General features: G+C 46.2%; 2 protein-coding genes across 2 annotated transcripts in view; one reads left to right on the top strand and one right to left on the bottom strand.

The window, feature by feature from the left end:
* Positions 1-1253: 1253 nt before the first annotated feature.
* Positions 1254-5777, top strand: RASL11B (RAS like family 11 member B). Its single transcript, XM_016119588.2, has 4 exons — positions 1254-1601; positions 2240-2296; positions 3420-3496; positions 4297-5777. Exons 1-4 carry the CDS (start codon positions 1454-1456, stop codon positions 4765-4767), a joined length of 753 nt encoding a protein of 250 aa, XP_015975074.1. The 5' UTR covers positions 1254-1453; the 3' UTR covers positions 4768-5777.
* A 6526-nt stretch (positions 5778-12303) lies between these two features.
* SCFD2 (sec1 family domain containing 2) overlaps positions 12304-27095 on the bottom strand; it is a 346047-nt gene continuing 331255 nt past the window's right edge. The window contains exons 8-9 of the mRNA XM_016119585.2: positions 22672-22791; positions 12304-13430 (exon numbers count right to left, since the gene is read on the bottom strand). Of these exons, the coding sequence (XP_015975071.1) occupies positions 13338-13430; positions 22672-22791 (213 nt within the window). The 3' untranslated portion in view covers positions 12304-13337. The remainder of the gene's footprint in view (positions 13431-22671; positions 22792-27095) is intronic.

Here is a 27095-nt window from a genome sequence, read left to right as displayed (position 1 = left end):
TTTCACGTTTACATTTCAACCTTTAATATGGGCGTGGGCATAAAGCTACAGTGTTTGTTGTCATATGTCCCCAGGATAAAAGGCTCTGGAACACTCAGGGGTCCCCAAGGTTAGAAGGGGGGGGGGTGTTAGACTGCGTGGCTGGTGACATTTCACAGTCATTTCCAGTTACAGAATATTGCTTGGATGGGGAGTTTAGCCTACCATTGAAGACATCTTTCCCTAATAAGAATGTAAGCGGCTGGAACCTGGGATTTTGAGTATAAGCACCTATTTTCTTGGGCATTAAGTCACTTTACTAATCTTGCCATTCCTTACGACCAGAGAAGAAATGCTGACCCTTTCTGGTTTCTGCTTCGCAAGGAAATCGGTATTCAGAGACAGCTGGGGTAACTGTTTCTTTCCATTTCACAGCTCTTGGAGGAGGTGTGACTATGTGAGGCGCTGGAAAGCTTGTTCTATAATTACTTCTTGGTTTGCCTCTGGGTGTGCTGTACATGTACCCAAACGTGTGTTCACGTGAGCTTGTTGGAGGGTGAGTGATCCGCCACCCTGTTGACAGGAGCCAGAAAATGTGGCTCTAGAGACAAATGGGTGACATTATTTTGCCCCAAAGTCAAAAGTCACATTTTAGGGGAATGGTTGTGGGTCTTTGTTACTTATTAACACTGTAGCCAAATCTGTGATCCGGGATGCCACCCCAGATGCACTCGAGTCAGTGCAATCACACCCCAAATTAATGAGACAGGCCAGAGGCCAGGCAGCAGAACTGGGACTCCGGACCCGGGGCTCACACTCTCGAGGCCTCCGCCTCGCCGGCGCAGGTTCCCTCAGGGTGGGAGGGTTGGGGCCGAGAGGTCAGTTGGCTGTAGGGACTGGGCAGGCATGCAGGCAAGCGTACCCCATGGGCGTCTCCAGGCTGAGCCCGGCTTCCCAGAACCCGAGGTGTCCCCAACCCTCAGCCACAGCATCTGCCCCGTGCCGGCGCAGCGGGACGCGAGCCAGCTCCCGGTGCTGCCTTCCCCGGCGCCCGCCATTGGCTGAGCTATTGGCTCAGGCCCACATGTAGGCCCCCCTCGGGCCGGCCGCCCCACTTCACTCGCGTCTCACGGGGCCCAGCACTCGCTCCCGGGGGCCCCAGGGCGCTGCGCGCGCGGCGCGGCGCCGGGGGCGGGGCCTCGCGCAGGGCGCCCTGGGATTGGCCTCGGGAGGCAGGGGGCGGGGCCGACCCCAGAGAAAACAGCGCGCGCGCAGCCCGGGTGCAGTCCCAGCCCGGAGTCCGAGCCCGCAGCGGTCTTACGTTGTGCCCACTCCGGTGCCTTTTTTTGTTTTTTGTTTTTCTTACTACCGCAGAGCCCCTCGGCCAGGTCCTGCTGCCCGCTGCCGCGCAGCGCGAGCCTCCTTCCGCCCACCAGCTCCTGCCCCGCGCGGTGCAGCCCCGGCCGGAGCGGCTATGCGCCTCATTCAGAACATGTGCACCATAGCCGAGTACCCCGCTCCCGGCAGCGCCGCCGCCGCCGCCGCGGATTACTGCGTGGGGGCGGCGGGCCGCCGCCTGGTCAAGATCGCCGTGGTGGGGGCGAGTGGCGTGGGCAAGACCGGTGAGTCCTCGCACCCGGGCGAGAACCCGTTTATCTCCAGGGCTGAACGTGGGCGGCCCCCGCTGGGAATCGCGGATAAACGAGGAGTGGGGAGAGAGGTGGGAGTTGTAGCTGGATTGCCTACAGCCTCCTATTAATTCGCTGCCCCTCTGGAGGGACTTTAGCCAGCATCGCCTGCAACTCTCTCCTTCAACAGATGAGGGAAACTGGGTCCAGAATGGCCAGGCGACCTCGGCACCACCGACACAACTGGCATTAAAACTTTGGGGTTCTTGAACCTCTGGCAGTGCCTAACACAGAAAGGAGACTTAGTGAATGTAACCCCTTTTGGAGGTCTTTAAGATTAGGAAAGACATCTATCTGCTGGAAGGCTTTAGGTGTGGCTTAGCTGGGCTCAGAGGAGGGTGGTGGGCCAAATGACCCTTCCAGCTGGGCAAAGCCATAATTCACCATGCCTTCCAGCCCCTTCTCCGTGTGTTTGGAAAGAAGGGTCAAGGAGCTGGCGGGTAGGAATTTCACTAGGTGGCTGGCTGGCTTTCTCTAGGAGAGTTGTTTTCCAGGCTGGGGGTGGGGTGGAGACTAATCAAACTTCTAGTGCCAGGTTTAAGCCTCTTTCCTTTCTCTTTTCTGACCTGCAGCTCTGGTGGTCCGATTCCTCACCAAACGATTCATTGGTGACTATGAAAGAAATGCAGGTGAGGAAATACATTTGAGAAAAATGCCATCAGCTTGCACCAGTATTGCTGTTCCCATTTTTCAGTGTCTCCCAGGCAGGCTCCTTCGCAGTGACAGTCAGCGTAAGAATCTTGCCCTCTCCAACTTTGTATACTACCTCCCATGTTTCCCCATTCCCTAACTGCCATCTGGCCTCATTCCATTCCAAGCCCATTCATCATTTTATCAAGTGCCTGAAAGTATTCCCCTTGGTATGTTTTAACTATAGGGACCCCAGCTGGAAGCACCCTTTGTACTCAAGAGCCTCTCCCTTCAAAACACTCCTGCAAAAGTCATAAAAAAAAAAAAAAAAAAGCACCAGCTTCTTCCCCCACCCCTCTCCCTCTCTGCTGGCTGCCTTTCAGAGGTGACCTTTTAAAGCAAAGGCCAAAGGAGAGCAGTTGTAAACCTAAAGTTCTCTTCTTAACAAAGAAAAATAACTAGGTGATAGAATTTTAGAAGAGTTCCTGAATAAAAAGACACTATTTCAATCGTTATGATTAAGACTAGGCACTGGGAGGCTTAAAGGCTTTCAGCCTATGTTCTGTTAGCAAATTGTTTCATTCCTTAGACCATACGAAGTACCTATAGGAGTTTATTTGTCATGCACTATATAAACCATCCAAAGATAAGACGTAACAGCCTCCTGCTTTGATGTAAAGTTAGCTATGGTTATATCACATTTATATTTCAATTGGTAATGTTGGCTGTGCATTCACTAACAATATTTGCCTACCAAACCATTATATCTAATAGCTAAAATATAAATTTATGGCAAAGAGTGATAAACTACTAAAAACAAATCTTATACATGCCAAGCAATAAAAAGTGCTTCAAAGAAAGACTCTAAATATGGAAGCTTCATTTAAAATGAGACAATGTTTCCAAAAACTTGAGAATTTTGCCCTGGTTTTAGTAAATCCACTAATATAAAGTTAAAATTACAATTGCTTCAGAAAATCTGATTAAGCCCATTAACTAGGATAAACTATAGCTTATTTTTTATGCATTGGTTCAAGTTATATTTTCTAAATTAAAAAGTCCCAGAATGTTTTAAAAGTTGTTCAAGAAAAATGAACATAATCTTTTTTTCCCCCTTCATAGGTAATCTCTACACCAGACAAGTCCAAATAGAAGGTGAAACCCTGGCTATTCAGGTTCAAGACACTCCAGGTATTCAGGTGAGAAGCTCTGAGGTGTGTGACTAGGTCAGTGGGGAGTTTGTTTGGTTATAGAATTGTTCTGTTGTTCTCAGAGTACCTCATGCTAAAGGAGGAGAGGAATTTGGGGAGTTAGTCAAGGATTTTACATGTTGTTTGACTCTTCAATAGTATCTGGCTGTTGGTCAGTTTTAGCCTGGCTTAATTTGGGAGATTTGCCTCAGGGGCGGAAATCTTCTCTTAGGAGTATTCTGCCCAGCAGAAAAGACCAAATCGAACGTACTTGGAATTGGCAAAGTTTCCTTGCTATAGTTAAAAGGTCAGTTTTTACATTTGTGTTTTTGGCATTAAAAAGCAAACAGTTAGGTATAGTCTCCAAATACTTGGAATCATTTTTTATTGTGGAAAGTTACTCTATAGACAAAAGAGCCATGCTAATGTGTGTGTATTGGGTTTTTTTTTCCCCCTCCTGAACTGGGCAGTTATCCAGGTTTAAATGCTTCCAGCTCCTATCTTTACTTCCCCAGACTTACTGTCTAGCCAGTTAATTTCCCATTTTATGCAACTACAAAGTCTCTCTGCATGGAGTTCTCTGCAGGTCAATTTTCCACTTGAGTGTGGTAAGCTGCACTGTTATTTATTCCAACTCTGTGCAGCTGGATCAACATATTGTCAAGAAAGCTGAAGTGTGTGGGGATATAACTTGTTTATGGTCTGTGACCTGGCATTACTGTCAAGGGCTCTTTTGAATTCTCTGTGCAGCCAAGCCAGGGCTCTTTTCGGCACTCACAATTCACCTTGCCATCACCTCTCTCTTTCAGGTCCATGAGAATGGCTTGAGCTGCAATGAACAGTTGAATAGGTGCATTCGCTGGGCAGATGCTGTGGTGATTGTTTTCTCCATCACCGACTACAAGAGCTATGAACTCATTGGTCAGCTCCACCAGCACGTCCAGCAGCTACACCTGGGCAGTCGGCTGCCTGTGGTGGTCGTGGCCAACAAAGCTGACCTGTTGCACATCAAGCAGGTGGACCCTCAGCTCGGACTGCAGCTGGCCAGCATGCTGGGCTGCTCATTCTATGAAGTGTCTGTCAGTGAAAATTACAATGATGTCTACAATGCTTTCCACATCCTATGCAAAGAAGTGAGTCACAAACAGCCACCCAGCAGCACACCAGAGAAGCGAAGAACCTCTCTCATCCCCAGACCCAAGTCACCCAACATGCAGGACCTGAAGAGGAGGTTCAAACAAGCCCTTTCTGCCAAAGTGAGGACTGTCACCTCTGTCTGAAGCAGGGGCACTTGAGGGGATTTGGTCTTCCCAGGAGCATAGCCTGAGGTTCTTCCAGTGCAGGAACATTGAGTGCTGGCAGTAATTCATGGTTCCAGAAAGGGTTGTAGCAGAGAGTCCAGAAGGGCAAATGGAACTGGTGCTGAAAAGGAAGAGTAGTTCTGAGCAGGGGACAGAACTGATGAGGTTTGAATGAACCCACCTAGCTGCTCTCTGAATATGTGACGTGTATGCTAATTCTTTTCCTGTGGAGGGGGAAGGGGACATAATTGCTTTGGATTTTGTTTTTAACTACCTTGTAAATGACAGTCAGTTGTAGTTTCACCAAATATATTGGATTTACAGTGGGAATGAAAGAACAGATCAAGTCTCACAGGCTTTCTGATTTTTTCTTTTCTTTTCCTTCTCCCTTCACGCCCCAAATGGAAGAATTGCTTTTCTCTTACGAGTAAGATTTGGAACACTATTCCTTGTAGAATGACTTTCTAACCTGAAAGATACCCAGATTCCTTTTCTAAAGAACAAAAAAGAAAATATTCCCCTTTCCCCCAAAAAAGGGTGGAGCTTATGGGCCAAAGTGTTGGATATGCAGACATCTGTAAGCTCGTAGGCCTGCAGGGAGGCTCTGCTCCCTCCTGACACGGATGAGGCTGCTTAGCTGAGCCCGTGTTGAGTGGTTGAGAATTCAAATTCTTCAGTCCCAGACTTTTTGAGTAACTGTGAGACTGTATAATTTTTTAAAAAAATGTTGTATTGGATACAGAAAAAAAAAATGTGTCCATTGAATTTGGTGTGATTTGTGTAAATGGTTCATGGCAATGACGTTGGGTTGCTTCCCAGGCCGGGCTGAGTCATGGCTTAAATGCGAAAACGCTCTCTTACAGCGGGTGAACAGATGCAGGGTCACTGCCAGATCCCCTACACAGACGCACTTTAAAAAGCCACTCATGCTTTGGCTTAAATTGTAATTAATTTATTTTATGTACAATAAATCTCATTTTAAAAGAGAAGACTTCTTACTTTGTCGTTAATGAAATGCTCACCTTTTGTCCTTCAGATGAAGTGTTATTCAGCATCTTGTGCATGCTGAGTCGGGCATTGTGCCTTCCAGGGTTCTCTCCTAGGTGCCAGGACTGACCGAAGGTGTATTCTAGTATCCCCTCTTTGCAGGCGAGGAAACAGGCTTACAAACAAGTGTCTTGTCAAAGGCCATGGCCTGTGAGAGTTGTAAATTGTAATCTGCTGCTTCATATCTAAGAATAGCATATCTCCTATTCATTTCCCTTATGATCAAACCCAAGACAAAGGTCTTGTGATATTTTTTATGCTGTGAAGGCATCTCTCAGCTAAGCCTTGAAGACGTTAATGCTTCTACACCAGATTACTGTTTCTCCATACATGCTTCCTTTGGCAAACCTCCTTTTGGGTATGCTGCTTTCTAAAAGTGCACTTTATTCTCAGTGTAGAAGCTGGGAGGTGAGCAGTGCTGTACACCTGTTTATTACTGGCATGCTGCTCCTACCCCTCTTTCCATCTGCTCTGGGTCATTCAGGATCCTCTCAATTGTATTTCTTGCCACAGGTGTATGTGCTTAAACTGCCAGGCCACTCCTCTGTGTCCGTCTGGGGCTGAGAGACCTTTCATGCAAGCTGAGTAACCACCTTTATGGGCAAATATTTGTTTGAGTAGTGCTCCCACATACCTGATCTCATTTATTCCTCTGGAAAACAGAGGATGGTAGAGGAAGTAATACTACTATTTTATAGATGAGAAAACAAGTTTTGAGGAACAACCTCAAGTTCACACGATCTGAATTTATGTCTTCTGACTATGTTGTTAACAAGGAGGCCTTTAAAATTAAGAGGCAAATGAGCATTTGAGATCAATAAGAATAGCTCTGGGAATTGGTGACTCAGGTGGAATCCCAAATAATGTTCTTATTAGGAGACAAAGGCAATGAGTATTTATGAGAAAGGGAAGGGGAACAATTGCATCGATAGAAAGAAGGCATTTCTATTGGTGCAGATAACACAGGGATGTTAATTCTAAACAATGTTTTTAATTTTTAGTCTGGTAGTCATCTTGTTATCTTTGTAACTAGTTCTTTGGTCCAGTACAAAGGTCATTTTCCCTGTTTTTAACATTCCGGGGTTTGAGGCAGTTCCTCTTGGCATGGCACCTCTGACTCCATGTTAAAGTGGCTCTGTTTATATTATTGTTTATAATACACAATGTTCTTTATTCCTTTATAACATTTCATAATCTGGTACATACTTCTGTGTATGTGGGGCTGTGGGACCAAGGGAAGCAGCCAAAATGAGTAGTTACTGAGGGCCTTCCATGGTATGGTGCCAGACTTTCAAATCTATTTTCTCACAGTATAAATACTCTGCCTGCTCTTGATGGGACTTCTGGTAATGACCCAAATCTTCCTTAAATGGAGGGCAATTTTTTATACTTTAAGCCTAACTTAACCTCGAAAAAGACTGTGTGTGTGTGTTGGGGACAGGGAGGGAAATGGTGCTAATGTGAGGTTCTAAAAATATCTCAATTCAAAGGCAGCAACAAGTATCTCTGACTAGATTCTACTCACTTTTATTTCTGTTCATTTTGTGTGGTTGTATGAATAATGTCCAGTGAGCGAGAGGTTAATCTTTATCTGCTTAACAGTGGTCTTCTGCCCATATTCTGGAACTGAAGAAGATAAGTAATTTTCCTGCAGGCTTTATCCTGCACAGGTGTTGCGCAGAGCTGTACTTCTGTCTATTGCTGGCACGCTGCTCCTTCCTCTCCTTCATTTCCATCTGCCCCACCAGCCTGCAGGGCTCCGGAAGTCCTCTCCTGCTCCCTTGTTGAGCTGCCACCAGCACTTCCCAGCACTGTATGGTTGCCCCTCACTTCTCCACTGTGCTGGACTCAGTTTCTCATACTTTACCTCAGAAGTCTGAGCTGGAAGGGCTCTGAGAGCTCCATTTCATTCGGAAGGATAGAGTGATGTGTTTGAGGCCATACTGAATGAGACAGAGAGAGGAGAGACACACACACACAGAGAGAGAGAGAGAGAGAGAGAGCGAGAGAGCGAGCTGGAAACCACTGAAGTCCCATCTCTGTCCACTGTCTCAGGCCCACTTGACTATTTATAGTTCCAGAATACACCATGTTTTCTTCTCATGAATTTAGCTTCATGTTTCATTATTTTTGTTCCTCTCTTTCATTATTAGTATCTCTTAACCCCTTTTTTAAAATTTTCTTTCTTTAATTTTTAAGATTCCTTTCATTGGTCCTTTATTATAGGCATTTTATAAACACAGTTCTTACAATAGACTATGAGGTGAGTATCGTTTCTCTCATTTCACAGAAAAGGTATGTGAGGGTCACAGTGTATACACAATTTGCCCCAAATCCCATGGCCAGAAAATGGCTGAGTGTGGATTTAGGTGCAGCTTTGACCCTGACCCTGTGGTCTGATAGCCCTCCATGGCGCAAGGTAAACATTTGAAATGCTTTTAAATTTCTGAACTACAACCATGTGACAACAAGGAATAGCACTCTCCCACCTTGGTAGGGGAACACCTCCTTTGCCACCTGGGTATGGAGGGACAGAGGAACAGGAGAGTGGAGAAAAGAAAGGAATTAGAATTTATTGAGCATTTATAATGTACCAGATTATAAATTATCTCCTTTAATCTTTTAAAGAATTCCGTGGTGAAGGTAACGATACCACATCCATTTTAAAGATGAGAAAACTGAGGCTGAGAAATTAAATTACTTGCTTAGAGCCACACAGGTAGTAATAATTTCTATTTCTATTAATTGAAAATGTATGTGCCAGGCATTGTGTGAGGTGTTTCTCCGCACCAGCTCCACAACCCATCGTTAGTTCCTCTACAGGACCGGGGAAGGGAGGCTCAGAATTCAGAGGCTGGTCCGGCTCTTAAGTGGCACATTCAGGACTGCAGCCCAGGTCTGTCTGCTGCCACAGCCTAGACCCAGACAACTGGTCCACGACTTGTCAGCTCAGCTTCTCCAAGCAAAGCCCCCTGAAAGCGCTCCTCTTTGTCTTCCAGATGCTGGCCCTCCCTGCCCCGGCCCACGTTCTTTGTCCAGCTTTCTTCAGTCTCTCTGTTGCTACCCTGGGCTTGTGGATCCTCCCTGGCCCCTGGCCCACCTGGCTGCCACAGCTACATCTGCTGTTGCGATTAGCTGGCTGCTCACTGGCCTCTAGTCCCAGCTCAGTAATAAAGACGTCCAGGCAGGGGTGGGGGCCCAGCCCAGCCACAGCCAGTCTGCCTCAGAACCGGATCCTTGTCTGTCATGATGTCTGGCTTTCGAGTTTCCTCCCCGCTGCAAATCAAAAACATTCGGAACACTTTGTAGCCTGTCTGGCGTGGTGCAGTGTGGAGCTGGCTCAACCTTCCTGGCCCTCCCAGCTCCTCACCCTGCTGGTGTTTGCACACCCAGCTCACTGCCCACCCAGCCAGTCCCATACAGCTATGGGTGAATTTACAGTGAGCCCTACATTCTAGTGAGAAGTGGGATTTCGACAATTATTTTACACCCAATGAGGGAGAAAAACAATGGATTTTCTGGACAAATGAACAAGCTTGTGGGCAAGTCCCTTGAAATTGAGCAGTTGCTAACTCCTGGTCCTGCCTCTGCACTGGTTGGGATGTGGGCTGCCCCAGAGTCCGCGGAGAAGTCAATGGGGGTCCTCGGGGATGGCCCAGATTTATTTATTATGCTAAATGCAGAAAAACTGGTGTTTTTTGCACTCCCTTTAGAGTCTAAAGAGAGATGTTTCCAGAAAGTTCTTATTGTTCTCATTAGTCTCCTAATTTGGTGAGGAGAGAACGGGATTAGGTTTATTACTAATTGTGGCAAAATCCCAGCCACCAGCTTCCATGCTCCCTTCTCAAGTACCCTCCATTATCCAGTTTTATCTTTTAAGGTTCCTTTTAAAATAGAGATGGAGTTTCTTAATGTTCCTTCGGCAGGACAGCTGACATGTGTAATCCTGGGTTATTTGTTGTTGAGATTCTGTTTCTGGTTACTGGGGTAAAATAAATAATAGTGGTCTTGTGGGAACTTGATGGAATACTTTGTTATTGGGGTAACATTGTAACGGAGGGGGCCCTGGTGTAAACAGAGCCATTTCCATAGGCCCTGGCCTCTGGGGACAGCCCTTGGCTGACGCAGCTCCCCAGCACTTCCGAACCCTTTGCTGCGCCCGCCGTGTTTGCTGGGAAGTGGAATCCAGACGGAGGGTTTACCAAGGCAAAAGCCAGTTATTGCAGAGTATTTATGCCTCTATCAGTTGTGTTTATAGAGTGGCCCGTGAGGTCCTTGGCAGAAGGTTTGCATTTGTATGTGCTTGTTTTGGCTCTGGCCAACCAGAGTTTTAGGTGGCAAACACTCGGACCCACGCCCTGAGAGAAGAAACCAGCATTACCACTCAGCGCAGCTGTGAAAGCCACCTCCAGGTGGCTGACGTCTGGTAGAGAGAGAATCCTTTTAGAACTGGTAGATTTGGATGAGGTTGAAATAGTAAGTCAGGGTGTCAGTCTCAGAATCCACACAACTACCTTGTGGCTAACATCAGTGATGGAGAAAGTTCTCTTATAGACACAGGGTGCCGCATGAGCAAGCATTAGACATTTACTACCAGTAATGGTGACTAATATGCTCTCGGCCAGCTTGCCATGTTCTAAGTGCTTTACACGTTTAATTCTTTTAATTTTCACAACAACCCAATGTGGTAGGCCCAATCATCGTTCAAGTTCATAGTCAACTGAGACCAGGAGACATAAACTACTGTGTGAAAGAGGTGGGATCGGAAACCATACGACTGAGTCGCACTGCAGGCCTTGCTCCTGGCCTCTGGGCTGTACTGTCTTGGAAATACAGGGGACCAAGGTGTTATTCCTCCATTTTCTCATCTCCTATGGATCCCAGGATGCCTCTGAACTTTCTGAACTTTCTCTTCATTTGACATTGTTCTCCTGTTGAGACTATCATTTTGTAAGGTATCTTCCTTGGTGTCTTCAGCAGTAAGTGCCTGCATTCCTTGGTGTTATGTGCTAGCTGCTGTGTTAGGGATGGCTTCCCTCTATTGCCACCCTCTCATGAGGTAGGTACCATTCATTATTACCTGGCTTTTACAGATGGGGCCACTGAGACATGGAGATATTCACATGGCTGTGAGTGGCAGAGCTGAGATTAAACCCAGAGAAGACCTTGGAGCTCGGTTCTAACCACTGCTCGTTCGCAGGGGGCCAAGACTGTGACCCATTTCTCCCCACGCCCTCCTACTTCTGGGCAATGAGCCCAAGAAGGAGGCAAAACCAGAGAGGCTTCATTGGCCAAAGGGCCAATGTGCCATTTCCTGAGCTCCCTTTTTCTTCCTTATTCAGTGAAGGCCCTTTGCGAGATTTATACCAAGTTTCTATTATGTTCCTGCTTTTCATTCAAGGAGCAGTGTTCTGTCCTGTGCCTTCTACCTTCTTATTCAAAGCAAACGCCTGTCACCACAAACTTCCTCTGGCTTAACCTTTTCTCCAAAGCCTTCCACTACCTGATTGTCTGCCCAGCTCAGTTCCTCCAACCAGTAACCACAGGGAGGGAAAAAGATGATTGTAAACCAAACCTATGACATTTTCCTCCACCACTTAGAGACTGCCTTTGGCCATACTTAATTGAGAGCATTTTTGGGCCATAGTAACTGCTTAATGATAATATTTGCAAGCAGGAACTTCCACCTTTCATCATCTTGGATTAGGAGCTTTTAAATGTCCTTTTTTAAAATAAAAAAAAATTAACTTGTAAAAATACATTAAAGCCACAAAAATAATATACAAATATACATTTGCTATGAAAAAAAATTCAAACATACAAGTCTATTGAAAACAAGACTCTGGTTCTCTTAGCCCTCCTATTTTATACTCCTTCCCAGATGTGACTACTTGTCAGCAGTTTGGTTTTTATATATACAGAAAGTTTCTTTTGCAGATAGACAGATGGTTTAAAACTTAACCACGAGCAGATACTCACACAGGGCCCGAGCATCAGGAGAAGCACCAGCTGTACTTTCTGTGAGAGCTATAGAGTCACAGACAGGTCTGGCTCATTTGCCACCAAGGCCAAAACCTAACAGAGTGCCTGGAACATGCCAGATGCTCACTCGATATTTGGGAATGAATGAGATGACTGAATGAATGCATGAATGTAGATTTGAAACACATAGCAAGTTACTTCTTTTATTTTTTATTTTAGAAAATAGTGATCTCTGCTTTCATTATGATTTCTTTTGGGCTATTGCCATTTTCTAATTCGATTTCAAACGTCTAGATTGGTGGAATGAGAAAAGCATCCCTAATACTGCGGCATCGTGAAAGAACTTGTGTGAGGTGGAAAACGCACTGGGACAGAAAGGAGTGGTGTCTATCCGGCTTGCTTTGAGGGTGTTTCGGAATGATTTCCAACTTACAACTTCTTCATAAAATGACTGTTTTGTCAAACATTAGAACAGAGACATGTGAATGCTTTGGTTTACATTTTATTTCCTCCACCTTTTATGCCGCACTAGAAACTGTTTTTCAGCTTCATCTCTTTATTACAAACACATTTTAGAGATGCCAGAAATTTCCATCAACTACACACCTACAAATGTGTGGGTTCCAAGTGGTTAATTTTTGCCAGAGTTCATATATAATTTCACTAGGTTTTTTTCTGCTATGGCCAGGAGGAAAAATTTGACTTACAGAAAAGAAAGCTTTATATTTCAATATAAGTGAAATCACAAAAGTCATAAGGGTTGGGGTTCCAATCTAGACTCCCTGGGACTGGACATCATTCTTGGCATTTTCCTTTGGGAGGGGAGGGAACCATTCCCAGGCAGAGGTAGCTCCCTCTAAGCAACCGCTCGCCCACCCCCCTCCCACGGAGGCTGGCAGCCCCGCCCGGAGCACAGGCTGGAATAACGCAGCAGCCCTCGGTCGAGGTGGGCCAATTTACAGCAGGCAGACCACCAGGGCAGCCCTGCCCTTCTCCCTCCCTTCCTCACCTTTTCGGAAATGTCTCGGATCAAGAGAGAAACAAAGCCTCAGATTTATGTGCAATGTTCCTTCCTCAGTTATATAATCTCAAAAAACCTGAACTTCCCTCCTTCACACTCAGAATTCTAAAGCATGTCTAACTTCTTTTTGAGCAACTGCAGATCAAAAGGCTTTTAATCTACTAACACTCGCCTACAGGCATTTATTTAGAATTAATGAACTTGGAGGTGAAATAAGGAAGATCAGAAATAGAGGGTTAAGAATAAATGGAAACCATTATGAATTAGGCCAGTTGAAAGACAGACACTTTTAGAAGAATGAAAAAAAAAATTTTTTTTTTTAAACAATCACAGGAATCCAAGCAAAGTACTTCACCATGTGATTCTCAAGACCCTTTGGGCGGAATTCAGTCATACTGACGCTTAGTACCAGGGACTCTGGATTTGAAGGCATATCTTGAATGCTGACAGACAATAGGATGGTATTTCCAGCTCGGGGAGGTCTCATCTTAGCAGATGCTCAGAAGCCAAGGTCTGGATGCAGCCGATCAGTTGCAAATAACAGCTCAAGAATATTAAGTGGCGTCAGGAGTCGAGTGGACAGCACGATTACCTAACAACAGGAGGGGCAAACGCACCGCAATTAGAGAAGCCAACCCTAGGTTATTAGATGATAAGAAATAAAATACACATATTTCTTTGGGGGAAGGCACAGAGTGGGTACTGTGGAGAAACAGGCTGAAGGCGGTAGCATGAATGCCACCGAATGCTAGTGTCCTGGGCTGAAGGAGGATGCAGTCTGGGGAGGATGGCCCATGAGACAGCGGGGCCAGCCACCTCCTTGCGGCTGAATTGCAGTTGATCATGCTGCTGCTTTCAATCTAGTAATTAGACCTTGATGCAGAGGTCTCTCCCTCCTTCAGGGAGCATAAGAAGGCACGCCTGAGGTAAATGTTGTGGGTGATAAGGATGATGATTGTTACTGGGTGGCTTAAATAACAGAAACTTACTGTCTCCTAGTTCTGCAGGCCAAAAATCCAAGGTCGAAGTGTTGGCGGGGTTGGTTTCTTCTGAAGTTTGTGAGGAAAAATGTTTTACATGTTCCCTTTTAGCTTCCTGTGTCTTCACATTGTCTTTGTGTGTGTTTGTCTCTGTCCGAATTTCCCCTTTTCATTAGGATGTAGTCATACAGGGTTCCTAATGACCTTATTTTAATTTGGTCATCTGCAAAGACCTATTTCTAAATAAGGTCACATTCATACGTATTGGGGGTTCGGACTTCAACATCTTTAGAAGGGGGATGCAATTCAACCCGTAACAATGATGATAATAATGCTGATACCAGCTAACATTGATCAGTTCTTATGATGTGTCAGCACTGAGGATGATCTCATTTAGTATCCATTTAACCTCTATAACAATCTTGTGCAATAGGTACATATATTATTCTTATTTTGCAGGTAAGGAAAATAAAGTAGAGGAAGGGTAAGTAATTTGTCCAAAAACATACAGAAGACGGTTAAGTCAGGATTCCAACCCAGGCAGGCTGGCTCCAGCTCCGAGTGTCTGTCCTGTCATTGCTCTATGGTCAAGGGCTCTGGGAAAGGCTGCTTTACCACCCTGGTTCACATGGGCCTTTGGGCCTCTCCTGCCTGTTGTCGTGACAAGTGACCCTTCCTGCTCCCTCAGCCTGGACCTTTCCTCTGGGGCTGATTTCTCTCTGCAGCACTGGGAAAGTTTGTTCCCCAGAACTGGGCTGGGCTGTGATGTGCTTTGTAAAGACTGTGAGGTTTTGCATGGGCAGATGCTGTACACCCATTAGGATGAGGAGGTGGGAAATAGGGAAGGAGGTACAAGACTCAGAACTCCACAGCCCAGCACCCGCGTGAAGTGAGCTGCAAGGCCGGCAGCAGGACCGGACTTCTGGCCATACTGCCTGGCTGCGCCCCTTGGGAGAGAGCAAGTTGGAACTGCACACTTTACTACCTCCCCTCCCACCTTCCCCAACACTGCCCCTGGTGTAACTAAACCTATGAATTAACCAACTCCCATTTCCCAGCTCACTGGTAAAAAACAGAGTCCACACTCCAATGCGGAGGAAAAGCATATGGGAATGAAGGAAAGGAGAGGAGGAAAGGAGAGAGAAGCATTTATAATTTTCTTGTTGTTGTGAAAGAAATGAGGGCTATTAAAAATTTTCTTTTAATAGAAATCAGCTACTTTACTTTTTCTTCAAAGAGAATTATCTTTAAAAATATATGGTTAACGTCAGCCTAGTCATATTTTTGGCAGAAAAAAATACACTGAAATGTGTGCTCACATTTTTCTTTGAAAGCCACACGAGGAGAGTTTGAGGGCAGTGAGCGAGCATTAGCAGCCCCCATTATCTACATGCATGGTGCGGATACCATTGGAATACGTGGCTGTGGAGGTCTCCTCACTCCTCAGGGCCTTCTAGGCCAAGCTGGCCCGGAATGGTGGCTGAGACCTCCCTTCACATGGCCCGCTCCACTGCTGAGTGGCTATGCCCTGGCGAAAGTCACTTTACTTGGATCCTCGGAAGGAAACGACAGCCCAGAGCTCGCAGCACCATGGCAAGTCTTACATAACGTCAAGTGCGTAGAGCACATTAGGTGCTCAGCAATTGTGAGCTATTTTATTGTGATTTTGTGATTGGGTCATAGGCCTCCTTTTGAATCTTATGAAAGCTAAGAAAAATATGCATAGGTTCATATGTCCAAGATTCTGAATATAGTTTTAGGTGAGGTTTGTGTCTAACTAGGATTTACAGACCACAAGTTAAGAAACCCTTATTTAAATATTTTTTAAAATGCACACTCGAAGACAAAAATCCTTTGCACTCTCTCTGGTTGTAGACTCTTGTGAGGTAGTAGAAGCCAGTGTAGCTAGTGTGTCTGAGGCCTCTCTGCCCGTGTGACTTGCCGGTCCCCACTACCACTGCCAGATCCTATGGTCCTTAGTTCTAGTGCCAAGATGGCAGATTCTTCTCTGGCTGAGGTGAGGGCAACTGTAAGCGCTAGAGTGAGTTTTCAGGACGCTTAAGAGTTGCTGGCAGGTTTGAGAGACTTGGAGAGAAAAGACTACAGACTTGGTTGATGTTGACACTTCTAGAGCAGCGATAACTGAGCCAAAAGAATTCATTACTCTCAGGTCATGTGTTGGGCTTCCAGCCACGGCTGACAGACTCTGGGTTTGGTCACCTCTACCGAGCTGGAACCAAAGACCAGGCCCTTAACATCTAAAAAAAGCATGTAATTACACAGCATGTGGGCTGAACCATAGGGTGTCTGGGACCTGCTCTGTGGAGGGCTGAAGAGAAACAGATGGAAAACAGAGGCAGCATGTGAAGTAAGTTAGGAGGTCTGTGAGGAGGGGAGAAAGCAGCACCGACACCTCGGGCTCTTGCCCAGCAGTATAGTGGTTAAGAGCACAGGCTCAGTTCAGAGCGTCCACACTCGGTTGGACCCCAGTTGGGCCACTTGCCAGAGAGATGACTCAGGAGAAGCTGCTTAAACACTCTGAGCTTCTATTTCCTCATCCATAAAGTGGGAACAGTGATATCTGCTTCACGTGATTACTGAGGATGAAATATGAACATATATGTAAAATATTCAGCATAATGACAGGCTCCAGAGGTGCTTAAAATGGTAGCTGCTATTATTGCCTTCAACATCATCACCACCTCATTGTCTTCATCCTCTGCCGTGTTCCCTCTATTTGGCTCAGCAGTCACTGAGGTTGAGTAGCCAGAGCCATCCTCCCCAAGTGTGAATCTGATCTTGTTACTCAGGGGTTTAAACCCTTACTACTTCCCCCTTGCCCTTGGATAAGCTCAATGCCCACAGGGAGCCCATGGCTGCTCAGCATGCCACACCCATCCCCTTGCCACCAGCCCCCTCACCGTCAGTTCTGTATTCTAGCCACCCTAAACTATTTTCAGTTTCATGACTGGAACGTTGGAGATGCTTCTTTATCTGGAACACGAGATCCCTCATCCTTTGCCTGAAGATCTCTTCATCTGATCAGGTATCACTACCTCCAGGAAGCCTTCCCAGACACTCCCGCCCCAACCCCCAAGAATGACTGCGTTCCCATGGCTGCTGGTATCACCCTACATTCCCTGTTTCCTTAGCTGAGTCTTTCCATTGTTTCTTAGCACAGATCCTGATACAAGACAGGTCCTTGATAGAGTGAGTCGGTGAATGATGAAATGAATGAACAAAAACAGTACGACAGTGAAGGAGGCAGAGAGCTTAGTAATGGTCCACAGGAAGTTTCTCTAGTAAAAGACAGCTGGCAAGCTCTGGGAAAATTTGTTTCAAATCAATCCAACTAAAATCCCATTTGTCTACCATTCCTATTTTGAAGAAAAAGCAGGATTGTACTGCTAACATTGTATGTACAGTATAACAGTTGATGGTCTTAAGCATTTTCACATCTTAAGCATCTTCTGGTCTTCAGATTGATTTTAAGCATTTTCAGAGGTTTTTTGCAGTCCATTCAACTAATAGCATTTCTGTATTGGCTAAAATAGCCCTCAAAATTCTAAAAAAATGAGGCAAATGGGAAAAGAAAACTCAAAAATGATAAATAAAATGCCTACCAGTTATAAAATTTTAATTTTATAAACACAGTAATAATACATGTGATATCAGGTAAACTGAGTGTTAGAGAATTCTTTTTGGAGAATTGGCTTTTCTCAGGCAACCGAGGGCACTGATGGAAATTGCCATCTGTGAGATGGGGCGGAGGACACCAGGGCTCCCTGAAACTCAGAACCAAGCCCCGAAAGCGGCCTTGGGCTCCATGGCTGCACTGTATTCTAGCTGTTCTAGGAAGAGGGACGATTCCGTCTGTTCTCAGCCTGCCCTGAGCTCTCGCAGGAGCAGCGGTGCTGGAGAGTAACCACCCTCCCTTGCTTTCTTTCCATTTTCCACTTCTCTAGGCTGTCACTATAACTCGTAGGTGCCAGCATCTGCCGGTTCTAAATCTGCAGAACACAGAAGACGCAGGGCACTCCAAGATTTAGATTCTGTTTTCTTCTGATTTCTAACACGTAAATTGAAAAGAGCAGGGATAAAAGTTTTTTTCTCCCCTTTCCTTTTAAACTTGGCAGATTCTTCTCAGGAAAAGTAACCCACATATGTACATGCACACACACACACACACACACACACGCAGTCACACACTCTCACACAGTTGTGTTGGACATGAAAACTGTTCATTAAATTGATGGAACAGTGGATTAATTAAATGGACATGACTGAGCTTTCTGGAAAACTCACTGTAAACTGTCAGAGGTCAGTGTGCTGTGCTCATCAGGCTCTCCTCAAGAATGGCAAGTGTGAGATTTCAGATCATCTCCTCGCCTTTGTCCCTTCTGATGGTTTTTAAAAAAGAAGTCACTTAACTCCTCTCCTTGAGCTTCCCATCAACTTTAGAATGACATGGAGCCAGGTATTAGAGCTGGGATTCAGGTGTTCTTGAACCCCTAAAGTTGTGCAAAATTGTGTGTATGAGCACAATTTTTTAAAAAATTGCATTCTTATCAAACACTCAGCCCCAGAAATGTAGAACCACATGAAAAGCCATCCACTGCTTTTCAACATGCATGTGCCTATGAAAAGCAGTGGATGTCTGGGTTAACTTGCCTACTTGGTCTTCCCGTTCCCTGAGTTGGCCTGTCCCTGTATTTTCTGGGAGGGTCCCTCCTTGTTATTTTCCTCCCACAATCCCAGGCTTCTGCTGGATTCCCGGCCACCATCCAGCTACAGAGTTCAGCCTGTAGAGCTGTCTTGGCATCGAGCCCCACACCAGGCAGCGAGTGAGCGAGACAGAGGCCAGTGCCAGGCACACGCACTCCAGAGCAAGGGAAGCCTGCAAAGCCTCCTGCTTCGTGGTTGTGGCTGTGTACGGTGGGGTGGGAGGAGTTGCCTCTCCGATCCTCCCACTTTCATCAGCACATACAACAACAACCCCGGACAGAGGACGGAGAAAATGTGCCCATTTTAGAGTATGACAACAGTCCTAGGGAAGCAGCAGGTGCAAGTGTGGCTTCTGGATTCCACTGTGTCATGCAATCCTTGTTGCTTTTTGTGAAACAGAATTCATTTCTGGATGTGCCCTAAATGGGTTCTATCAGTTTCCTTTGAAGAGCTGATCTCTGAATGCCTTTCACAGCCCAGCTCATGGCCTTCTCCTCTACAAGGAGCTTGTGCCATCTGAAGGAACTTCCCCCTCCAGTTATTGCCACCACTGCACCTGTCTGGGTTCTTATCTCTGGCTGGAGTTTTTGTGTTTAATGTCCGTCACTCACTATTAGAGTATAAATTCCATGGGAGCAGTAATGTGTCTGGCTTGGTTACAGTTCTACCTTCAGCACAAAGAACAGTGCTTGGCACAGAGTAGATGAATAATCAGCTAATGCAATTTAACAGACATGATTGTAAATTCCTGTAATTGGGTCCAAAGCGTACCCACATGGATATAGAATAGAGAAGATATGGATAAATAGCAACTGATACAAAAGACAGAGTGGTTTTAGTTTTCCATAATCTCAGTATGAAATAAGTTAGTGTAGTCTCCAGAAAAGTTACCATTATCTATTCTGTAATAATATAAGTAAAGTTTCTAGTGTTCGCTATCCAATGAGCGATCGTGACACCTAACGCCAGACTTTGTTTGAGGTGCTGGGATTAAAACAGTAAAGTGCAAAGTCCTGAGGCTGGAGGGGAGTAAGTAAGCAGAAGGGCAATAGGAAAAGAAGGCCCATAGGAGGCAGGGGTGAGACTGCTGGGCCTTGTAGGCCATGTGGGATGAGGAGGAGGTGGCCCCAGGTGCCTCTGCACTGATCGGGCCACACCCAAGCATGGCTCAGTTCCAACTGCGTGCAAGCTAGAGACATGCTGGGACTGAGGAGAGCCCCAACGGCCAGGGCACCCCGATCCACATCAGGGGCTGGGATGCAGTGGCTGTGGGAACCGAGGATACTCTGTTTGGAGAAGAGCAGACCTAGGGGAGGACACATGGAAGAAGGACAAGCCAGATTTGCTTGTAAATTCTGGGTGGCCCAAGAGCTAGAACCAGCACTGATGAACGAGAGCTCCAAGGAGGCCGATCTGGACTTGTCTAGAGGGGGCATAACAATCCTCAGAGCGAAGCCCTGTGAGACTCAAGAAGGCTGCCGTGAAGGGCAAATCCTCACAACTGGAGATGTTCATGTATAGGCCTGATATTAAAGACAGAAGGAAGTATTAGATACGTCTACTGTCACAGTTTTACATTGATGATCAAGCCAGAGTTACTCTCTTGGTTGCTGGACATGTCTTTGAGGGTCTGTTGGTGCAGAAATCCAGTTTAGTTCACACATGGACTCCAACAGCAGGGAGTCTACGTGGAGGACGGCACGACTATGCGTGCCGGTTGTGCACCGCCAGCACCGCAAGGCCGGACTCCCACTGCGCTGCAGAGCAGGACCCTGCCCCTGGCCCAGGTGTGGGCACAGCCAGCCGCAGGGCCAGGGCAGCTGCAGAAGAGAGAGCCGCCGTCGCAGGTGTCGCTCCAGCAAACACCCGGGTAATCCACCTCCTTTCAGAGTCTCGGAGATGAAGGGCCCGATGATAAAGAACTCCTCTTTGGAATCTTCCTAGGGACCGTAACTCTATCAGGGAACTCTTTGCATGAAGGACAAGTAGCAGTCAAGGCTGTTCCTTAAGCCCAAAATTCTTTGAGAAGCTCTCTCTGCAGATGACTGAGCACAGGGTCAGATTACAGCAAAGCCACTGTAGATTCTGGTCTCTGTTGTCAAACTCGGGTCACTCGGCTTTGAAAACGTCTGCATTTTATCCTTTTAAAGTGGGGATTAACATGTCTGTCAGGCTGTTACAATGCATGACTGTTCTGAAGAGCTAAGAATTTGGTTCACCATGTTAGGGGCAGTGAAAAGTGTACTTTCTGATTAAAAAAGAAATGTCTTGCTGAAAAGGCAATCGCTCACTAAACAGATCCTTAACACTGCTGACAGAGAGGGTGTTAAATGAGGCAGAATTGATCACTGTATCAGAAATTTCACCAGCTATGACCATGACAGGTGATAGTAACAACAGAAATGGTCACAGCCAATGACTGGTCACTCCCCTGCTCAAGAATCTACCGTAGTTCCTTAGATACCCGCGTCCCATTTCTCGGTTGGGTGTCTGGAGACCAACAGGGTCCAGGACTTCTCTACTTGACCAGGTGGCCGCTCCAACAGCAAACCAGTTCTCCTGCAGCCCGCAAGCCATCAGACCACAAGGCTTATGGCCCTCCCGCCACACGCTCAGGCCTGGGAAGCCTCAGCCTTTGTCCTGAAGGAGCTCCTGTTTGCTTGAGGAGACCAGGCCAGCAAACAGGAAGTAGCGAACAAGCAGTTCAGTGCTGCACTGCAGAGTATGGATTTCAGAGGACAGTAGAGATGCAGGAAAGGCTTGGAACAACAGGTATGACTTCACAGAAGGCAGGAACGAGAGAACGCCGGGCTGGCTGCTGTCACCATCCACCTGTTACGGTTGCAGCGGGTGAAACTGCAGTAGTGGGTGGAGGTGGGAGACAAAGATACCAGCACCCCTGGCAGACAGGCCTGGGCTGGAATCCCGCCGGTTTCTGTGTAGTACGAGCCAGCGTCCCACCTGAAGCACAAGACTCACATCTGCTTCCTTCCTCCAAACCATGGAAAGCTGCCCAGCTGCATGCAGAGGTGGCACAAAGCTGAGAACAAGCCCCCACAGGCGCGTCACAACCAGGGAGTGGGGTGGAAGGAGAGCGTCTATGGGAAAATGTACCAGAGTCTCTGTCATCCAGCAGGACAATTCTGAGACATGTTAACAGCCGCCTCCTGGGCCCCCCGGGGCACTGAGCCTCGGCGGCCCACAGCAGCAACCACCGCGATGGCGACCCTTCTCTGGTCTCTCTCCTTCCTCTGTCTCTTTTCTGATTCCCTCACTATTATTCCTTGGGATCACCTCCCACATAAATTACCTGCTCTCACATCCCAGGGGCTCTTTTGAGGAACTCACTAAGGGAGGATTTTTTGTCTTACTGAGTTATAGGCTCTGCTTCCCCAGCCAGGTCACAGGACACCGAGGCAGGGCTCTCCTTTTCCTGACGTCTCCCTCCTTAGGCTCTGGCTGCCTCCTGCCAGGAGCCTCCACCCCTCCTGCAGAGCAGGATGGCGACTGCTCAGAAAAGGCTGGGAAGCACAGCCTCTCCTGATTTCAGATTCAGGGCCACCAACCATCCACCTCCTGCTGTGTGGCCCAGTTCCTAAAAGGCCATTGGACTGGTGTGGTCTGTGGCCCAGGGGTTGGGGACTCCTGATCTTGACAATGTACCTTCCCCAACTCCTCTAGCCCAGTCCTCTGCCACAGTGTGTGTGTGTGTGTGTGTGTGTGTGTGTGTGTGTGTGTGTGAGAGTGAGGGTGGGGTGGTGGTCCAGGGAGTCACGTTCAATTATCTAGAGCCTGGAAAGCAGTGAAAACTCTTGAGTAATTCAGCTCCAATTGGACACAAGAGAATATACGCAGACAGAGGGAATAGGGACAATAGCATGTTAGTTTAGCCCCTGAAGCACAGAGGCAGGAGATGTCTTAAAAAGAAAGCTCTCCACTCCGTCCACTCCCACCAGGAGGATGGCTGGCCCAGCACAGGCAGAAGGAAAATGGCATTGGCAGGAGCAAATGGGAGAGAAGGAGCTGGGAGGGAGATGAGAGTTCTAGGAACCCTCGTGAAGGGCCCTCACTCGCCTTCCTGCTCTTGCCCTTGGACTCTCACGCATACCACTGAGCACTCCTTGGTACCTGGGTTCCTGGCTTCAGAGATGGCACAAGGTCTTTAATCATTTTGGCTTCAGAGACTGTGATTCCGCCGACCACAAAAAGGATCAGGAGAGGGTGGTCGCTGGGATGAGGCCGGCTCACCTGCAAAACAAACCACCACCAGGGTCAGATAGACCTCAGTGCAGGGCTCTGTGCAGCTGGGCGCCACCTCCACTAGACCTCCGTGGGGCCCCGGGGCTGCTAGCCCCATAATGCAGGTTAGATGAACAGCCCTTAGAGAGATGCTGATTTGTTGGTGATCAGATGTGTTAGTGGTTTGTGAAATCATTCACCAAGAAAATGAATAACGTGTCACCTTATTATATCCCTTTAAATAAATATTTTATTGAAAGTAAAGTTCAAGGAGTGGAGGCTATTAAATAAGAAGAGAAGGCTGAGAGGTACCTTATTCCTTCCTCATCAGTCTCCAGGTCTCACCATAAGCATGCCCCTTCTTTGTTACATAAATCTGTTTATTTCCTTTGAAGCGTTAGCCACAGCCTGTAGTCAGCCTACTTGTTTGTTTCCTTGTTGGCTGTCTCCTTTACTACAGTATAAACTCCACAAGCCAGGGACCTCATCTGCCTAGTTCTCTGCTGAATTCCCAGCTATCTGGTGCAGTTTCTGGCACACAGTAGGTACTCAAAAAATCTCTGTGGAATTGAGGAATAGTCCGAGCCCTAGGGATGGTGGTTGAGGGTTTGAAAAGGTGAAGGAGACCAGAGTCCATCCTCGAGGAACTTACAGTCTAGTGTGGACTTCATGTACTTACCTTCTGTAAACCAGGCTAAGCTGAGAGCCTACTCTACATGGAATGCTCCACTATAGGCAGCAGAGAATTCCTCCTGGTGCCTTATAATTTCACCAACGAAATGAAATATTATTATAAACTAAAATGAGAATGATTCACAGTAACCCTTCAGGAAATGCAAAATGAACAACACATTGGCTGAGTGACTAATTGAAGGGGACAAGAGGAGGTTCCTGAGGAAATTAAGTTTTGAGACCTACCTGGAAGCCAGAGCTGGTTCAGTAAGAATTTGTAGGAGAAGTGGTATGAGCTGAGTTCTGGAGGCTGGCAGCCACCAGCCAGGGGGAGTGGGCTGGAGGCCCAGCTAGGACAGAGCCAGCATGTACTCATTAGAGGAGGGATGCCATCATTGGCTCGCAAGGACATGGAAGCCAAGGTGGGAGAAATGGCTTCCACTCCAGCAAGGGCAGGATAGATAGAGGTGGTGAGTGTATTCACTCATTCACACTCTCTAACACACAACCCACATTGGAGCCCCGGACAGACCCCAGGAGCGTTGGAACAGGACAATGACCGACTAGAAGCCCTTTCTCTTACCCCTGCGATGGCTCCTTTCTTAATTCATTCTTTTGGTTCCCTTCCCTGAATATACCCACTTTACAAAATCTTATTTTAAAAATACTAAAAAAGGTAATATATTAAGTGCTTCTAGTTACATAAGTCACTTCTTCGCTTCTGAGGAGGAAATTTAGAATGGAAATTAAGGGAGGGAGGGAGGAAGGGATATAGGGGGAAGAAGGGCAAGAGAGAGGAGGGGGGGGACTGGTAGAAAGAGGAGGACGGTGGGGAGAGAGAGACAGACAGACAGACAGACAGAGAAACACATACAGAGAGAGAGAGAGCTCTAAACTTCAAAATGGGTGGTAGTGAATACTGAAAGAAGTTAGGAAATTCTGATCTTCAGAGAAAGACTCACTCCTTACTTCCCTCTAGTTTCCTGGCTGTTGCTCTCTTTCCCCTTGACTGCACTTGTTGACTGCTTTCTTCCAATCCACATACCATACACCAACGACAATTCTGCTTTTGTTCCTCTGTTCCCCTGGAATTGCTCTCACTGAAGTCAGCAATGGCCACCACATATAGGCGTCTACTTTTTCATCTTCCTTTAACTGGTTATTTCTGTGGCATTTGCCACAGTCGGTATCCTTTTTGGCTACTACGATAGCACTCTCTCAGTTGTTGCTTCTACCTTTCCAATGGTTTCTTCTTAAATTCTTCATAGTTTCCTTTCTTTGGTCTGCCCCTTTAAAAGTTGATGTGACTTAGGGCTCCATATCTGGCCTCTTGCTCTTTTCACTCAGTGTATCATCCCTGAAGGAACTCATCGACTCATATGTCTTCGACAATCTTTATACCTCCCAAATCTGTGTCTTCAGCTCAAGCACCTGTATCGAGTTCCTCTGGACATCCCTACCTGGATGCCCCCAGGATTCCTAATATTGACAGGTTTCATATTTGATGCACGATCTTCCCCCAAGGCTATTCTTCCTCTTGACTTTCTAACAGCATCAACACCTTCACAGTCACCTAAGCCAGACACTGGTGAGTCACCGCAGACTTTGCTGTCTCTTTCATTTCTCAGATCAAGTCTTGTTAATTCCACTCCCTCAATTTAATGATCTTCCCTTGATTTTCTCTGTCCCTGTCTCGGGAAGGTTCTCATTGCTTCTCTATTAGATTACTGCCACAGCCTTCTAATTCATCTGTTTGTCTCTGGGCTAGTTAGTCATCTCCCCCCCCCTTCTCCTCATTTCTGCCTGAGGAAGCTTTCCAAAATGCAAATATTTATTACTGACTATAGTACTCGCTATACTAAATATTTTTGTGTATTATTTATTTGATTCTCAAAACATCCTTAGGAGGCAAATAAAATCATTAGTGTATTTTGCAGATGAAGAGATTGAAGTTTACACACAACTAAGTCATGGAACCAGAGGCCAAAGTCTAGAGGCCACACTCTGAATGCCCCTCAGCTCCAACCATATCACATTCCTTCCAAGAGTCTCGTAGTTCTGAGAATAAAGCTCAAACTCCTTAATTCGGTGTAAAAGACGCTTATAACATGGCTTTACTTTGAGTTTCTGGTTTTATCTCTTCCACACACACTATTTGTTGGAGCCAGTCACAACAATCTGAGACATGCCTGAATACATGGATTTTTGCTTATTTGCTTTTTTTTTGGGGGGGGGGGCATTTCATTAAACATAGCACTTTACTGAATATTTACATTAAAAAGAACATCTATCACAAGTGTTCAAGTCTATTTATCTTCACAAAGTAAACGAACCTGTGTGATCAGCACCCAGATCAAGAAATAGACAGCCAGGACCCTGGAGTCCCTCTTATGGCCCCTCCTGTCATTCCCTCACCACGGGTAACAAACATCTTGACTCAACATCGTAATTTGCTTTTTTCCCTCAACTATACACCCTGAGATCTCCCATGTCGGTAGGAAAGATCTGTAGCCCACAGGCACTGGTTAGGGCCACACTGGTGGGTTTTGGCTTCTGTCTGTGCCCATGACATTCAGTTATTAAATAGTCTGAATATCACCTGCATCATATTGTTTTATATAGTGTATAGTTTCTTCCTCGTAAAGTACTCTCGCTTCTTTTTCTTTACCTCCTTCCCTCTTATCTCTTTAAAAAACATCCTCTCTAACCTAACCATCTTTCAAGTCCTACCTATGACCTGAATCTGACAGATTCCTCTGTCTTAGCTTTGAAAAACTATATACTGCTACCTTGATATAGCTGCTTGTCTCTTCTCCTAGACGATAAGCTACTGGAGGGTAGGGACTGGTCATGTTTACTTTGGTATTTTGGGCACTAAGCATAGACTTAGTTCATGGTAAACTTTCAACAAATATTGCAAGAATAAAATGAATCAATGAATGACTGAATGAGATCCACAGGTTACTGAGGATGCCTTTCTTTTCTAATAGGTCTTTTAGAAACTCTGTTTGCTTTATGGGTGGTTTTTCCTGGCTGAGTAACTAACCTAAAGTTCTTTCCAGCCCTACAAACAATTGTTGTTTCTCACTTAATCCTGGGACAGAAATAAAACTGGCTCCAGAACTCCAAGTGGAACGGTATGTTCTCAAAGACATATGGTTTCCATAAGAGAGTCTGGACTCTGAGGTACATTGCGAGAATCTTGGAAGGAGGTACTGAAAAATGAAAAGGAAAAAAGAAATGAACAGCAACAACAAAGAACAATACCCTGGGGCTAGGGAGTTAAGGGAATGTGGTTTCAGTACAAATAGATGCGTCTGATTAATGCGTGTTACTGTTTGCTATTTTGGTTTCTGTTTAGATTTATGTTTTGATACCAAACTTTCCTTTTAGAACGTGTCAAATTGGAAGGAGACTGAACAGTGAAATCTTTTCCATCAGAATAACACATGCCTTATAATGCATCACACAAAGCTGAGGCCTGTTTGCATGTGAGTTCATGGAGTAAGGCACTTTGAAGATGAAAGATTAAGCACCATTACTGCCATCACAAATGCAAAGATTAATAAAGCAAGTCAGACTTGCTGCTCTTTTATTTTCCAAACCTTTGCTGGCTGTGACTTTAAGACCTCAGTTCTAGT

This window comes from Rousettus aegyptiacus, unplaced genomic scaffold, assembly GCF_014176215.1.
Source record: "Rousettus aegyptiacus isolate mRouAeg1 unplaced genomic scaffold, mRouAeg1.p scaffold_m13_p_10, whole genome shotgun sequence".
Classification (NCBI taxonomy): Eukaryota; Metazoa; Chordata; class Mammalia; order Chiroptera; family Pteropodidae; genus Rousettus; species Rousettus aegyptiacus.
The sequence above is the reverse complement of the archived record's forward strand: the minus strand, read 5'-3'. Positions and strand labels throughout refer to the sequence as shown.

What these genes read in the sequence shown, in the direction of transcription:
- RASL11B (XM_016119588.2), top strand. Translation starts at nt 1,454, where the DNA reads ATGCGCCTCATTCAGAACATGTGCACCATAGCCGAGTACCCCGCTCCC. An exon ending in GAGTGGCGTGGGCAAGACCG is followed by an intron (nt 1,602 to 2,239) that starts GTGAGTCCTCGC and finishes TCTGACCTGCAG; the next exon opens with CTCTGGTGGTCCGATTCCTC. An exon ending in AAGACACTCCAGGTATTCAG is followed by an intron (nt 3,497 to 4,296) that starts GTGAGAAGCTCT and finishes TCTCTCTTTCAG; the next exon opens with GTCCATGAGAATGGCTTGAG.